The sequence below is a fragment of the Nerophis ophidion genome, linkage group LG17, assembly GCF_033978795.1.
Source record: "Nerophis ophidion isolate RoL-2023_Sa linkage group LG17, RoL_Noph_v1.0, whole genome shotgun sequence".
Taxonomy (NCBI): Eukaryota; Metazoa; Chordata; class Actinopteri; order Syngnathiformes; family Syngnathidae; genus Nerophis; species Nerophis ophidion.
Genome location: NC_084627.1, coordinates 6,072,793 through 6,089,264, shown reverse-complemented (window position 1 = coordinate 6,089,264; position 16,472 = coordinate 6,072,793). Strand labels below are relative to the sequence as shown.

General features: G+C 55.1%; 2 protein-coding genes across 4 annotated transcripts in view; one reads left to right on the top strand and one right to left on the bottom strand.

Annotated features, from left to right (window-relative positions):
- The window catches only part of LOC133535873 (chondroadherin-like), a 9,596-nt gene extending 7,978 nt beyond the window's left edge, over positions 1-1,618 (bottom strand). The window contains exons 1-2 of the mRNA XM_061875890.1: positions 704-1,618; positions 238-401 (exon numbers count right to left, since the gene is read on the bottom strand). Of these exons, the coding sequence (XP_061731874.1) occupies positions 238-401; positions 704-1,486 (947 nt within the window). The 5' untranslated portion in view covers positions 1,487-1,618. The remainder of the gene's footprint in view (positions 1-237; positions 402-703) is intronic.
- Positions 1-16,472, top strand: part of LOC133535870 (medium-chain acyl-CoA ligase ACSF2, mitochondrial-like) — a 55,720-nt gene that overhangs the window by 37,306 nt on the left and 1,942 nt on the right. The window contains exons 11-15 of one of the 3 annotated variants that reach the window (XM_061875882.1): positions 2,192-2,299; positions 5,765-5,916; positions 5,994-6,135; positions 6,254-6,364; positions 14,634-15,644. In XM_061875882.1, coding sequence (XP_061731866.1) covers positions 2,192-2,299; positions 5,765-5,916; positions 5,994-6,135; positions 6,254-6,364; positions 14,634-14,837 — 717 coding nt within the window. In that variant the 3' untranslated portion in view covers positions 14,838-15,644. Of the gene's footprint in view, positions 1-2,191; positions 2,300-5,764; positions 5,917-5,993; positions 6,136-6,253; positions 6,365-12,973; positions 13,121-14,633; positions 15,645-16,472 lie in introns of those variants that run through there. The other 2 variants (XM_061875883.1, XM_061875884.1) reach the window with 2 other exon arrangements.

The window sequence follows — 16,472 nt, the reverse complement described above, 5'->3', positions numbered from 1 at the left end:
AAGTCTGTGTGAGTAGTCTGTGTGTAGCCTGTGTGTGTGTGTGTGTGTGTGTGTGTAGTCTGAGCGTGCACGTGAGTGTTTGTGTGTGTTTAAGTCTGTGTGAGTAGTCTGTGTGTAGCCTGTGTGTGTGTGTGTGTGTGTGTGTGTGTGTGTGTGTGTGTGTGTAGTCTGAGCGTGCACGAGAGTGTGTGTGTTGAAGTGTGTGAGTGTGTGCAGGGGGCGGGGCGGGGCAGTTACCTGCGGAGCGGCGCCAGCTGGCAGGTACAAGTCCAGGGGTTGTTGTTGAGCGTGAAGTTGGCGAGTGTGGCCAAGTTGAGAGTCGGGGGCAGCGAGTGCAGTTTGTTGTTGTCCAGGTGCAGCGAGGTGAGCGCGGTCACGCCCTCAAAGGCGGCGGGGGACATCTGCAGGAAGAGAAGAGTGGTCAACACGGGCAGTTTGTGGTCCCGCCCACAAAGTGGCGGCGGGGGACGACATGTGCAGGAAGAGAAGAGCGCTGAAGACGGACAGGCGCTAAAAGCTTCGTCCAGGTGTGACTCCACAAAGAGAGAAAAGCTCTTTGGAAATTTCCAGTGCGGTGCCGCCATCCAGCAGGAAAATGGCCGGCGTCCAGCCTGTGGCGGGAAGTGTTTGTGTGCGCAGGCTAAAAGTAGCGTGTTTACCTGGCCTGTGGAAAGAAAGATGGAGTGTGGCCCCGCCCACTGACCTTCTCCAGGCCCATGTGGTCCAAGTGGAGCTTCTCCACGTAGCGGCCGAAGCTGCGGAAGGCGTGGTCGGGGAGGCTCCTCACGGGGTTCCTGCTCAGCGCCAACTCCTCCAGCACACGCAGCTTGCTGAGGGCGGCGGCGGGGTAGGCAGCCATCTTGTTGCGGTCCAGGTGCAGCACGGCCAGGTTCTCCACGCCGTCCAGGGAGCCGGCGTGCAGCGTGCTCAGCTCGTTCCCGCTCAGGTGCAGCCAGCGCAGATCTTTGGCGCCGGCGAAGACTCCGGGCCGCAGCTGGCGAAGCTTGTTGTGGTCCAGGCGCAGCACGAAGAGGTTGACCAGCGGCGAGAAGATTCCCTTGGCCAGCTCGCCCAGCCGGTTGTGGTCCAGGTGGAGGTAGGTGAGCTGGGCCAGGTCGTCGAAGGCGGAGGGCTGGATGCTGCTGATGTGGTTGTGGGACAGGTAAAGGTAGACCAGCTTGGTCAGCCCCTTGAAGGCGTGCGCGGCGATGTGGCGCAGCTGGCAGTGTTGCATGTGCAGCGACACCAGCCCGCCGCTCTCGCCCAAGGCGCCGCTGGGAACTCCGCCCAGCGCGTTCCTCTGCAGGTTGAGCAGCCGGGTGGACTGGGACACGCGGGGGATCTTCTTCAGGCCCACGCCGTCGCAGATGACGTGCTGCAGGTCGCCGTGGCAATGGCAGGGGCGCGGGCACTGGCTGGGCGCCCCCCCGGCCATCCAAAAGGTGCCCAGCAGCAGCAGCAGCAGCGGGCAACTGAGGCGCCGCATGTCGTCCTCGCGCAGACTGAGTGGGCGGCCGCTCTGGCACGGGGGAAAGGGGAGTGGGCGGAGTCCTGATGGAGGGAGGGGGGACGCCCCTCAGCCAAACACTGCTCGCATTGACAAGCTCCGTGAGAGGAAGTGTGACCTCTCTTCATCCCCACATTCCTGCCACCCGACCTTTAACGCCACGCTCCGAGGGAACGCCACACCTTCACATTCATGAGGAGGCAGGGCCCTTTTTTTTACATTCTGAAGGCTAAAAGGACACTAGCGAGAGGCAGCTCACAGGAGTGCCCTTCAAAGCCTCTAAAACACCTTCAAAACCCTCCATCAACGTTTTATACACCTAATGACACCTTCATAACAATATGTAATATGTACAAAAGACACACTGCATATATATATACATATATATATATATATATATATATATATATATATATATATATATATATATATATATATGTATATGTATACATATATATATATATATATATATATATGTATATATACATATATATATATATATATATATATATATATATATATATGTATACATATACATATATATATATATATATATATATATATATATATATACATATATATATATATATATATATATATATATATATATATATATATATATATATATAGTGTAGTAAGAGACAGGTTGATAAGAAGATGTAATAAAGTATAAACATGATGTAGATAGGATATGGAACCACAGAAAACAGTCCTGTGACCTTCTGTGGCTCGCCCTTGGACAACCTGGAGAGGAAGTGTGAGACTGTGGGCTACATCATGGACCACACTGAGGTAGCGCCCACTCTCCCACTCTCCTACTCTCCCACTCTCCCACTCTCCCACTCACCCACTCACCCACTCACCCACTCTCCTACTCTCCCACTCTCCCACTCACCCATTCTCCCACTCTCCCACGCTCCCACGCTCCCACTCACCCACTCACTTACTCACCCATTCACCCACTCTCCCACTCACCCACTTGGCCACTCTCCCACGCTCCCACTCACCCACTCACTTACTCACCCATTCACCCACTCTCCCACTCACCCACTTGGCCACTCTCCCACGCTCCCACTCACCCACTCACTTACTTACCCATTCACCCACTCTCCCACTCACCCACTCTCCTACTCACCCACTCTCCCACTCACCCACACTCCCACTCACCCACTCACCCACTTACCCACTCGGCCACTCACCCACTCACCCACTCGCCCACTCGGCCACTCACCCACGCTCCCACTCTCCCACTCGGCCACTCACCCTGTCTCTTCCTTGGCCACTCACCCACTCTCCCTCTCTCCCACTCACCCACTCGGCCACTCACCAACTCTCCCACTCTCCCTCTTTTCCACTCACCCACTCACCCACTCGCTCACTCACCCACTCACCCACTCTCCCACTCTCCCACTCAGCCACTCACCCACTCTCCCGCTCACCGACTCACCCACTCTCCCACTCTCCCTCTCTCCCACTCACCCACTCGCTCACTCACCCACTCTCCCACTCACCAACTCTCTCCCTCTCTCCCACTCACCCACTCGCTCACTCACCCACTCGGCCACTCACTCACTCACCAACTCTCCCACTCTCCCTCTCTCCCACTCACCCACTCGCTCACTCTCCCACTCGGCTACTCTCCCACTCACCCACTCACCCACTCGGCCACTCACCCACTCACCCACTCTCCCACTCACCCACTCACCCACTCGGCCACTCTCCCACTCACCCACTCTCCCACTCGCTCACTCACCCACTCACCCACGCTCCCACTCTCCCTCTCTCCCACTCTCCCACTCGCCCACTCACCAACTCTCCCACTCGGCCACTCACCCACTCTCCCACTCTCCCTCTCTCCCACTCTCCCACTCACCCACTCGGCCACTCTCCCACTCTCCCACTCGGCCACTCACCCACTCTCCCACTCACCCACTCACCAACTCTCCCACTCTCCCTCTCTCCCACTCACTCACTCACCCACTCTCCCACTCTCCCACTCACCCATTTGCTCACTCGGCCACTCGCCCACTCGGCTACTCTCCCACTCACCCACTCGGCCACTCACCCACTCACCCACTCTCCCACTCACCCACTCACCCACTCTGCCACTCTCCCACTCACCCACTCTCCCACTCGCTCACTCACCCACTCACCCACGCTCCCACTCTCCCTCTCTCCCACTCTCCCACTCCCCCTCTCACCCACGCTCCCACTCTCCCTCTCTCCCACTCGCCCACTCGGCCACTCTCCCACTCTCCCACTCACCCACTCTCCCACTCGCTCACTCACCCACTCACCCACGCTCCCACTCTCCCTCTCTCCCACTCTCCCACTCGCCCACTCACCAACTCTCCCACTCGGCCACTCACCCACTCTCCCACTCTCCCTCTCTCCCACTCTCCCACTCGGCCACTCTCCCACTCTCCCACTCGGCCACTCACCCACTCTCCCACTCACCCACTCACCAACTCTCCCACTCTCCCTCTCTCCCACTCACTCACTCACCCACTCTCCCACTCTCCCACTCTCCCATTCACCCATTTGCTCACTCGGCCACTCGCCCACTCGGCCACTCGCCCACTCTCCCACTCGCCCACTCGGCCACTCTCCCACTCGGCCACTCTCCCACTCTCCCACTCGGCCACTCACCCACTCTCCCACTCACCCACTCACCAACTCTCCCACTCTCCCTCTCTCCCACTCACTCACTCACCCACTCTCCCACTCTCCCACTCTCCCACTCACCCATTTGCTCACTCGGCCACTCGCCCACTCGGCCACTCGCTCACTCTCCCACTCGGCCACTCGCCCACTCGGCCACTCGCCCACTCGGCCACTCGCCCACTCTCCCACTTGCCCACTCGGCCACTCACCCACTCGCCCACTCTCCCACTCGGCTACTCTCCCACTCACCCACTCGGCCACTCACCCACTCACCCACTCTCCCACTCACCCACTCACCCACTCTGCCACTCTCCCACTCACCCACTCTCCCACTCGCTCACTCACCCACTCACCCACGCTCCCACTCTCCCTCTCTCCCACTCTCCCACTCGGCCACTCTCCCACTCTCCCACTCGGCCACTCACCCACTCTCCCACTCACCCACTCACCAACTCTCCCACTCTCCCTCTCTCCCACTCACTCACTCACCCACTCTCCCACTCTCCCACTCTCCCATTCACCCATTTGCTCACTCGGCCACTCGCCCACTCGGCCACTCGCCCACTCTCCCACTCGCCCACTCGGCCACTCTCCCACTCGGCCACTCTCCCACTCTCCCACTCGGCCACTCACCCACTCTCCCACTCACCCACTCACCAACTCTCCCACTCTCCCTCTCTCCCACTCACTCACTCACCCACTCTCCCACTCTCCCACTCTCCCACTCACCCATTTGCTCACTCGGCCACTCGCCCACTCGGCCACTCGCTCACTCTCCCACTCGGCCACTCGCCCACTCGGCCACTCGCCCACTCGCCCACTCGCCCACTCTCCCACTCGCCCACTCGGCCACTCACCCACTCGCCCACTCTCCCACTCGGCTACTCTCCCACTCACCCACTCGGCCACTCACCCACTCACCCACTCTCCCACTCACCCACTCACCCACTCTGCCACTCTCCCACTCACCCACTCTCCCACTCGCTCACTCACCCACTCACCCACGCTCCCACTCTCCCTCTCTCCCACTCTCCCACTCCCCCTCTCACCCACGCTCCCACTCTCCCTCTCTCCCACTCGCCCACTCGGCCACTCTCCCACTCTCCCACTCACCCACTCTCCCACTCGCTCACTCACCCACTCACCCACGCTCCCACTCTCCCTCTCTCCCACTCTCCCACTCTCCCACTCACCCACGCTCCCACTCTCCCTCTCTCCCACTCTCCCACTCTCCCTCTCTCCCACTCTCCCACTCTCCCACTCACCCACGCTCCCACTCTCCCTCTCTCCCACTCTCCCACTCGCCCACTCGGCCACTCTCCCACTCACCCTTTCTCCCACTCTCCCACTCGCCCACTCGGCCACTCTCCCACTCACCCTTTCTCCCACTCTCCCACTCTCCCTCTCTCCCACTCTCCCACTCACCCTTTCTCCCACTCACCCTTTCTCCCTTTCTCCCACTCGGCCACTCGGCCACTCTCCCACTCACTCTTTCTCCCACTCTCCCACTCTCCCACTCGGCCACTCGGCCACTCTCCCCCAGCACATTTCCCCAGCCAAAGACTGGGTGACAGGTAGTGGGCGTGTCCACAGGCAAAGATTGTGAACCCCAGCAGCGGGGAGATGGTTCCTCTGGGCTGTTCAGGGGAGATCCTGATCCGTGGCTACTGTGTGATGAGGGGCTACTGGGGCGACCCCCACGCCACACACCTGTCCATCACTCAGGAGGGATGGTACAAGACCGGGTGAGTCCGCCACACCCACACCTGCTGGCACACTGCTCCTATACGTGTGTGTGTGTGTGTGTGTGTGTGTGTGTCAGGGACCTGGGCAGCTTGGACGAGTTTGGCTACTGTCGCCTGCAAGGTCGCATCAAGGACATGATCATCCGAGGAGGAGAGAACATTTACCCTGTTGAGCTGGAACAGCTGATCCACACACACCCCAAAGTCAAAGAAGTGCAGGTGAGTGCACACCTTACACACCCTTCAACATCACTTCTCACCTATGTGTGTGTGTGTGTGTGTGTGTGTGTGTGTGTGTGTGTGTGTGTGTGTGTGTGTGTGTGTGTGCGTGTGCCAGGTGGTGGGGGTGGATGACCCCCGCATGGGGGAAGAAGTTTGTGCATGTGTGAAAGTGGCAGATGACCAGGAACTCACTGAGGACGACATCAAGAATTTCTGCAAAGGAAAGGTAAGTGTCATCTCAAGTGTCACTTCCAATGTCACCTCAAATGTCACTCTGAGTGTCACCTCAAGTGTCACCTCAAATGTCACTCTGAGTGTCACCTCAAGTGTCACCTCAAGTTTCATCTCAAGTGTCACTCTGAGTGTCACCTCAAGTGTCACCTCGAGTTTCACTTCAAGTGTCACTTCCAATGTCACCTCAAATGTCACTCTGAGTGTCACCTCAAGTGTCACCTCAAATGTCACTCTGAGTGTCACCTCAAGTGTCACCTCGAGTTTCACTTCAAGTGTCACTTCCAATGTCACCTCAAATGTCACTCTGAGTGTCACCTCAAGTGTCACCTCAAATGTCACTCTGAGTGTCACCTCAAGTGTCACCTCAAGTGTCACCTCAAGTTTCATCTCAAGTGTCACTCTGAGTGTCACCTCAAGTGTCACCTCGAGTTTCACTTCAAGTGTCACTTCCAATGTCACCTCAAATGTCACTCTGAGTGTCACCTCAAGTGTCACCTCAAATGTCACTCTGAGTGTCACCTCAAGTGTCACCTCAAGTGTCACCTCAAGTTTCATCTCAAATGTCACTCTGAGTGTCACCTCAAGTGTCACCTCAAGTGTCACCTCAAGTGTCACCTCAAGTTTCATCTCAAGTGTCACTCTGAGTGTCACCTCAAGTGTCACCTCAAGTGTCACCTCAAGTTTCATCTCAAGTGTCACTCTGAGTGTCACCTCAAGTGTCACCTCGAGTTTCACTTCAAGTGTCACTTCCAATGTCACCTCAAATGTCACTCTGAGTGTCTCCTCAAGTGTCACCTTGAGTTTCACCTCAAGTGTCACCTTGAGTTTCACCCTATCAAGTGTCACCTTAATTGTCACCTCAAGTGTCATCTCAAGTTTCACCTCAAGTGTCACTTCAACTGTCACCTCAAGTGTCAGCCTTATAAGTGTCGCCTCAAATGTCACCTCAAGTGTCACCCTAACAAATGTCACCTCAAATGTCACCCTAACAAGTGTCACCCTAATGAGTGTCACCTCAAATGTCACCTCAAGTGTCACCTCCAGTTTCACCTTAACGAGTTTCACCTCAATTGTCAACTCAAGTGTCACCTCAACTTTCACCCAAGTGTTACCCTAACAAGTATCACCCTAACAAGTGTCGCCCTAACAAGTGTCGCCCTAACAAGTGTCACCCTAACAAGTGTGCTCCTAACGAGTGTCACCCTCACAAGTGTCGCCCTAACACGTGTCACCCTAACAAGTGTCACCCTAACAAGTGTGGTCCTAACAAATGTTGCCCTAACAAGTGTCACCCTAACAAGTGTCACCCTAACAAGTGTGTTCCTAACAGGTGTCGCCCTAACAAGTGTGGTCCTAACAAGTGTTGCCCTGACAAGTGTGGTCCTAACGAGTGTGGCCCTAACGAGTGTCACCCTCACAAGTGTCACCCTAACAAGTGTGGCCCTAACAAGTGTCACCCTAACGAGTGTGGCCCTAACAAGTGTCACCCTAACGAGTGTGTTCCTAACGAGTGTCACCCTAACAAGTGTCACCCTAACAAGTGTGGCCCTAACAAGTGTCACCCTAATAAGTGTCGCCCTAACAAGTGTGTTCCTAACAGGTGTCGCCCTAACAAGTGTGGTCATAACAAGTGTTGCCCTAACAAGTGTCACCCTCACAAGTGTCACCCTAACAAGTGTGGCCCTAACAAGTGTCACCCTAACAAGTGTCACCCTCACAAGTGTGTTCCTAACAGGTGTCGCCCTAACAAGTGTGTTCCTAACAGGTGTCGCCCTAACAAGTGTGATCCTAACAAGTGTCGCCCTAACAAGTGTGGTCCTAACGAGTGTCACCCTAACAAGTGTTGCCCTAACAAGTGTCACCCTCACAAGTGTCACCCTAACAAGTGTGGCCCTAACAAGTGTCACCCTAACAAGTGTCACCCTAACAAGTGTGTTCCTAACAGGTGTCGCCCTAACAAGTGTGTTCCTAACAGGTGTCGCCCTAACAAGTGTGGTCCTAACAAGTGTTGCCCTAACAAGTGTGGCCCTAACGAGTGTCACCCTAACAAGTGTCACCCTAACAAGTGTCACCCTAACAAGTGTGGTCCTAACGAGTGTCACCCTCACAAGTGTCGCCCTAACACGTGTCACCCTAACAAGTGTCACCCTCACAAGTGTCACCCTAACAAGTATGGCCCTAACAAGTGTCACCCTAACAAGTGTCACCCTAACAAGTGTGTTCCTAACAGGTGTCGCCCTAACAAGTGTGGTCCTAACAAGTGTTGCCCTGACAAGTGTGGTCCTAACGAGTGTGGCCCTAACGAGTGTCACCCTCACAAGTGTCACCCTACCAAGTGTGGTCCTAACAAATGTTGCCCTAACAAGTGTCACCCTAACAGGTGTCACCCTAACAAGTGTGTTCCTAACAGGTGTCGCCCTAACAAGAGTGGTCCTAACAAGTGTTGCCCTGACAAGTGTGGTCCTAACGAGTGTGGCCCTAACGAGTGTCACCCTCACAAGTGTCACCCTAACAAGTGTGGCCCTAACAAGTGTCACCCTAACGAGTGTGGCCCTAACAAGTGTCACCCTAACAAGTGTGTTCCTAACAGGTGTCGCCCTAACAAGTGTGGTCCTAACAAGTGTTGCCCTAACAAGTGTGGTCCTAACGAGTGTGGCCCTAACGAGTGTCACCCTAACAAGTGTCACCCTAACGAGTGTGGCCCTAACAAGTGTGTTCCTAACAGGTGTCGCCCTAACAAGTGTGTTCCTAACAGGTGTCGCCCTAACAAGTGTGGTCCTAACAAGTGTTGCCCTAACAAGTGTGGTCCTAACGAGTGTCACCCTAACAAGTGTCACCCTAACGAGTGTCACCCTAACAAGTGTCACCCTAACGAGTGTGGCCCTAACAAGTGTGTTCCTAACAGGTGTCGCCCTAACAAGTGTGTTCCTAACAGGTGTCGCCCTAACAAGTGTGGTCCTAACAAGTGTTGCCCTAACGAGTGTGGCCCTAACGAGTGTCACCCTAACAAGTGTCACCCTAACAAGTGTCACCCTAACAAGCGTGGTCCTAACGAGTGTCACCCTCACAAGTGTCGCCCTAACACGTGTCACCCTAACAAGTGTCACCCTCACAAGTGTCACCCTCACAAGTGTCACCCTAACAAGTGTCACCCTCACAAGTGTCACCCTAACAAGTGTGGCCCTAACAAGTGTCACCCTAACAAGTGTCACCCTAACAAGTGTGTTCCTAACAGGTGTTGCCCTAACAAGTGTGTTCCTAACAGGTGTCGCCCTAACAAGTGTCACCCTAACAAGTGTCACCCTAACAGGTGTCGCCCTAACAAGTGTTGCCCTAACAAGTGTGGTCCTAACGAGTGTGGCCCTAACGAGTGTCACCCTAACAAGTGTCACCCTAACAAGTGTCACCCTAACAAGTGTGGCCCTAACAAGTGTCACCCTCAAAAGTGTCACCCTCACAAGTGTCACCCTAACAAGTGTCACCCTCACAAGTGTCACCCTAACAAGTGTGGCCCTAACAAGTGTCACCCTAACAAGTGTGTTCCTAACAGGTGTTGCCCTAACAAGTGTGTTCCTAACAGGTGTCGCCCTAACAAGTGTCACCCTAACAAGTGTCACCCTAACAGGTGTCGCCCTAACAAGTGTTGCCCTAACAAGTGTGGTCCTAACGAGTGTGGCCCTAACGAGTGTCACCCTAACAAGTGTCACCCTAACAAGTGTCACCCTAACAAGTGTGGCCCTAACAAGTGTCACCCTAACGAGTGTGGCCCTAACAAGTGTCACCCTAACAAGTGTGTTCCTAACAGGTGTCGCCCTAACAAGTGTGTTCCTAACAGGTGTCGCCCTAACAAGTGTGGTCCTAACAAGTGTTGCCCTAACAAGTGTGGTCCTAACGAGTGTGGCCCTAACGAGTGTCACCCTAACAAGTGTCACCCTAACAAGTGTCACCCTAACAAGTGTGGTCCTAACGAGTGTCACCCTCACAAGTGTCGCCCTAACACGTGTCACCCTAACAAGTGTCACCCTCACAAGTGTCACCCTCACAAGTGTCACCCTAACAAGTGTCACCCTCACAAGTGTCACCCTAACAAGTGTGGCCCTAACAAGTGTCACCCTAACAAGTGTCACCCTAACAAGTGTGTTCCTAACAGGTGTTGCCCTAACAAGTGTGTTCCTAACAGGTGTCGCCCTAACAAGTGTCACCCTAACAAGTGTCACCCTAACAGGTGTCGCCCTAACAAGTGTTGCCCTAACAAGTGTGGTCCTAACGAGTGTGGCCCTAACGAGTGTCACCCTAACAAGTGTCACCCTAACAAGTGTCACCCTAACAAGTGTGGCCCTAACAAGTGTCACCCTCAAAAGTGTCACCCTCACAAGTGTCACCCTAACAAGTGTCACCCTCACAAGTGTCACCCTAACAAGTGTGGCCCTAACAAGTGTCACCCTAACAAGTGTGTTCCTAACAGGTGTTGCCCTAACAAGTGTGTTCCTAACAGGTGTCGCCCTAACAAGTGTCACCCTAACAAGTGTCACCCTAACAGGTGTCGCCCTAACAAGTGTTGCCCTAACAAGTGTGGTCCTAACGAGTGTGGCCCTAACGAGTGTCACCCTAACAAGTGTCACCCTAACAAGTGTCACCCTAACAAGTGTGGCCCTAACAAGTGTCACCCTACCAAGTGTCACCCTAACAAGTGTGGTCCTAACGAGTGTCACCCTCACAAGTGTCGCCCTAACACGTGTCACCCTAACAAGTGTCACCCTCACAAGTGTCACCCTAACAAGTGTGGCCCTAACAAGTGTCACCCTAACAAGTGTCACCCTAACAAGTGTCACCCTAACAGGTGTCGCCCTAACAAGTGTTGCCCTAACAAGTGTGGTCCTAACGAGTGTGGCCCTAACGAGTGTCACCCTAACAAGTGTCACCCTAACAAGTGTCACCCTAACAAGTGTGGCCCTAACAAGTGTCACCCTAACAAGTGTCACCCTAACAAGTGTCACCCTAACAAGTGTGGCCCTAACAAGTGTCACCCTCACAAGTGTCGCCCTAACACGTGTCACCCTAACAAGTGTCACCCTCACAAGTGTCACCCTAACAAGTATGGCCCTAACAAGTGTCACCCTAACAAGTGTGTTCCTAACAGGTGTCGCCCTAACAAGTGTGGTCCTAACAAGTGTGGTCCTAACGAGTGTGGCCCTAACGAGTGTCACCCTAACAAGTGTCACCCTAACAAGTGTCACCCTAACAAGTGTGTTCCTAACGAGTGTCACCCTAACAAGTGTCACCCTAACAAGTGTGGCCCTAACGAGTGTCACCCTAACAAGTGTCACCCTAACAAGTGTCACCCTAACAAGTGTGGTCCTAACGAGTGTCACCCTCACAAGTGTCGCCCTAACACGTGTCACCCTCACAAGTGTCACCCTCACAAGTGTCACCCTCACAAGTGTCACCCTAACAAGTGTCACCCTAACAAGTGTGGCCCTAACAAGTGTGGCCCTAACAAGTGTCACCCTAACAAGTGTCACCCTAACAAGTGTGGCCCTAACAAGTGTGGCCCTAACAAGTGTCACCCTAACAAGTGTGGCCCTAACAAGTGTCACCCTAACAAGTGTGGCCCTAACAAGTGTGGCCCTAACAAGTGTCACCCTAACAAGTGTCACCCTAACAAGTGTGGCCCTAACAAGTGTGGCCCTAACAAGTGTCACCCTAACAAGTGTGGCCCTAACGAGTGTCACCCTAACAAGTGTGGCCCTAACAAGTGTCACCCTAACAAGTGTGGCCCTAAGAAGAGTTACCCTAACGAGCGTGTGTGTGTTGCAGGTGTCCCACTTCAAGGTTCCTCACTAAGGAGTGTGGCCCTAACAATTGTCACCCTAAGGAGTGTGGCCCTAACAAGTGTCACCCTAACAAGTGTGGCCCTAACAAGTGTGGCCCTAACAAGTGTCACCCTAACAAGTGTCACCCTAACAAGTGTGGCCCTAACAAGTGTCACCCTAACAAGTGTGGCCCTAAGAAGAGTTACCCTAACGAGCGTGTGTGTGTTGCAGCTGTCCCACTTCAAGGTTCCTCACTAAGGAGTGTGGCCCTAACAATTGTCACCCTAAGGAGTGTGGCCCTAACAATTGTCACCCTAAGGAGTGTGGCCCTAACCAGTGTGTGTGTGTGTTGCAGCTGTCCTGCTTCAAAGTTATTCGCTAACAAATGTCACCCTAATGAGTGTGGCCCTAACGATGTGTGGCTCTAAAGAGTGTGGCCCTAAGGAATGTGGCCCTAACGATGTGTGGCTCTAAAGAGTGTGGCCCTAAGGAATGTGGCCCTAAGGAGCGTGTGTGTGTTGCAGCTGTCCTGCTTCAAAGTTCCTCGCTAACAAGCGTGGCCCTAACCAGTGTCACCCTAATGAGTGTGGCCTTAACGGGTGTGGCCCTAACGGGTGTGGCCCTAATGAGTGTGGCCCTAACAGGTGTGGCCCTAATGAGTGTGGCCCTAATGAGTGTGGCCCTAATGAGTGTGGCCCTAACGGGTGTGGCCCTAATGAGTGTGGCCCAACGATTGTGACCCTAAAGGGTGTGGCCCTAAGGCCCTAAGGAGTGTGTGTGTGTTGCAGGTGTCCCACTTCAAGGTCCCTCGCTACGTGGTGTTTGTGGGCGTGGCCCTAAGGAGTGTGTGTGTGTGTGTGTGTTGCAGGTGTCCCACTTCAAGGTCCCTCGCTACGTGGTGTTTGTGGGCGTGGCCCTAAGGAGTGTGTGTGTGTTGCAGGTGTCCCACTTCAAGGTCCCTCGCTACGTGGTGTTTGTGGGCGTGGCCCTAAGGAGTGTGTGTGTGTGTGTGTGTTGCAGGTGTCCCACTTCAAGGTCCCTCGCTACGTGGTGTTTGTGGGCGTGGCCCTAAGGAGTGTGTGTGTGTGTGTGTTGCAGGTGTCCCACTTCAAGGTCCCTCGCTACGTGGTGTTTGTGGGCGTGGCCCTAAGGAGTGTGTGTGTGTTGCAGGTGTCCCACTTCAAGGTCCCTCGCTACGTGGTGTTTGTGGGCGTGGCCCTAAGGAGTGTGTGTGTGTGTGTGTGTTGCAGGTGTCCCACTTCAAGGTCCCTCGCTACGTGGTGTTTGTGGGCGTGGCCCTAAGGAGTGTGTGTGTGTTGCAGGTGTCCCACTTCAAGGTCCCTCGCTACGTGGTGTTTGTGGGCGTGGCCCTAAGGAGTGTGTGTGTGTGTGTGTTGCAGGTGTCCCACTTCAAGGTCCCTCGCTACGTGGTGTTTGTGGGCGTGGCCCTAAGGAGTGTGTGTGTGTTGCAGGTGTCCCACTTCAAGGTCCCTCGCTACGTGGTGTTTGTGGGCGTGGCCCTAAGGAGTGTGTGTGTGTGTGTGTTGCAGGTGTCCCACTTCAAGGTCCCTCGCTACGTGGTGTTTGTGGGCGTGGCCCTAAGGAGTGTGTGTGTGTTGCAGGTGTCCCACTTCAAGGTCCCTCGCTACGTGGTGTTTGTGGGCGTGGCCCTAAGGAGTGTGTGTGTGTTGCAGGTGTCCCACTTCAAGGTCCCTCGCTACGTGGTGTTTGTGGGCGTGGCCCTAAGGAGTGTGTGTGTGTGTGTGTTGCAGGTGTCCCACTTCAAGGTCCCTCGCTACGTGGTGTTTGTGGGCGTGGCCCTAAGGAGTGTGTGTGTGTGTGTGTGTTGCAGGTGTCCCACTTCAAGGTCCCTCGCTACGTGGTGTTTGTGGGCGTGGCCCTAAGGAGTGTGTGTGTGTGTGTGTTGCAGGTGTCCCACTTCAAGGTCCCTCGCTACGTGGTGTTTGTGGGCGTGGCCCTAAGGAGTGTGTGTGTGTTGCAGGTGTCCCACTTCAAGGTCCCTCGCTACGTGGTGTTTGTGGGCGTGGCCCTAAGGAGTGTGTGTGTGTTGCAGGTGTCCCACTTCAAGGTCCCTCGCTACGTGGTGTTTGTGGGCGTGGCCCTAAGGAGTGTGTGTGTGTGTGTGTTGCAGGTGTCCCACTTCAAGGTCCCTCGCTACGTGGTGTTTGTGGGCGTGGCCCTAAGGAGTGTGTGTGTGTTGCAGGTGTCCCACTTCAAGGTCCCTCGCTACGTGGTGTTTGTGGGCGTGGCCCTAAGGAGTGTGTGTGTGTTGCAGGTGTCCCACTTCAAGGTCCCTCGCTACGTGGTGTTTGTGGGCGTGGCCCTAAGGAGCGTGTGTGTGTTGCAGGTGTCCCACTTCAAGGTCCCTCGCTACGTGGTGTTTGTGGGCGTGGCCCTAAGGAGTGTGTGTGTGTGTGTGTGTTGCAGGTGTCCCACTTCAAGGTCCCTCGCTACGTGGTGTTTGTGGGCGTGGCCCTAAGGTGTGTGTGTGTGTGTGTGTTGCAGGTGTCCCACTTCAAGGTCCCTCGCTACGTGGTGTTTGTGGGCGTGGCCCTAAGGAGTGTGTGTGTGTGTTGCAGGTGTCCCACTTCAAGGTCCCTCGCTACGTGGTGTTTGTGGGCGTGGCCCTAAGGAGTGTGTGTGTGTGTGTGTGTTGCAGGTGTCCCACTTCAAGGTCCCTCGCTACGTGGTGTTTGTGGGCGTGGCCCTAAGGAGTGTGTGTGTGTGTGTGTTGCAGGTGTCCCACTTCAAGGTCCCTCGCTACGTGGTGTTTGTGGGCGTGGCCCTAAGGAGTGTGTGTGTGTGTGTGTGTTGCAGGTGTCCCACTTCAAGGTCCCTCGCTACGTGGTGTTTGTGGGCGTGGCCCTAAGGAGTGTGTGTGTGTGTGTGTTGCAGGTGTCCCACTTCAAGGTCCCTCGCTACGTGGTGTTTGTGGGCGTGGCCCTAAGGAGTGTGTGTGTGTGTGTGTTGCAGGTGTCCCACTTCAAGGTCCCTCGCTACGTGGTGTTTGTGGGCGTGGCCCTAAGGAGTGTGTGTGTGTGTGTGTGTTGCAGGTGTCCCACTTCAAGGTCCCTCGCTACGTGGTGTTTGTGGGCGTGGCCCTAAGGAGTGTGTGTGTGTGTGTGTTGCAGGTGTCCCACTTCAAGGTCCCTCGCTACGTGGTGTTTGTGGGCGTGGCCCTAAGGAGTGTGTGTGTGTGTGTGTGTTGCAGGTGTCCCACTTCAAGGTCCCTCGCTACGTGGTGTTTGTGGGCGTGGCCCTAAGGAGTGTGTGTGTGTGTGTGTTGCAGGTGTCCCACTTCAAGGTCCCTCGCTACGTGGTGTTTGTGGGCGTGGCCCTAAGGAGTGTGTGTGTGTTGCAGGTGTCCCACTTCAAGGTCCCTCGCTACGTGGTGTTTGTGGGCGTGGCCCTAAGGAGTGTGTGTGTGTTGCAGGTGTCCCACTTCAAGGTCCCTCGCTACGTGGTGTTTGTGGGCGTGGCCCTAAGGAGCGTGTGTGTGTTGCAGGTGTCCCACTTCAAGGTCCCTCGCTACGTGGTGTTTGTGGGCGTGGCCCTAAGGTGTGTGTGTGTGTGTGTGTTGCAGGTGTCCCACTTCAAGGTCCCTCGCTACGTGGTGTTTGTGGGCGTGGCCCTAAGGAGTGTGTGTGTGTGTTGCAGGTGTCCCACTTCAAGGTCCCTCGCTACGTGGTGTTTGTGGGCGTGGCCCTAAGGAGTGTGTGTGTGTGTGTGTGTTGCAGGTGTCCCACTTCAAGGTCCCTCGCTACGTGGTGTTTGTGGGCGTGGCCCTAAGGAGTGTGTGTGTGTGTGTGTTGCAGGTGTCCCACTTCAAGGTCCCTCGCTACGTGGTGTTTGTGGGCGTGGCCCTAAGGAGTGTGTGTGTGTGTGTGTGTTGCAGGTGTCCCACTTCAAGGTCCCTCGCTACGTGGTGTTTGTGGGCGTGGCCCTAAGGAGTGTGTGTGTGTGTGTGTTGCAGGTGTCCCACTTCAAGGTCCCTCGCTACGTGGTGTTTGTGGGCGTGGCCCTAAGGAGTGTGTGTGTGTGTGTGTGTGTTGCAGGTGTCCCACTTCAAGGTCCCTCGCTACGTGGTGTTTGTGGGCGTGGCCCTAAGGAGTGTGTGTGTGTGTGTGTGTTGCAGGTGTCCCACTTCAAGGTCCCTCACTACGTGGTGTTTGTGGGCGTGGCCCTAAGGAGTGTGTGTGTGTGTGTGTTGCAGGTGTCCCACTTCAAGGTCCCTCGCTACGTGGTGTTTGTGGGCGTGGCCCTAAG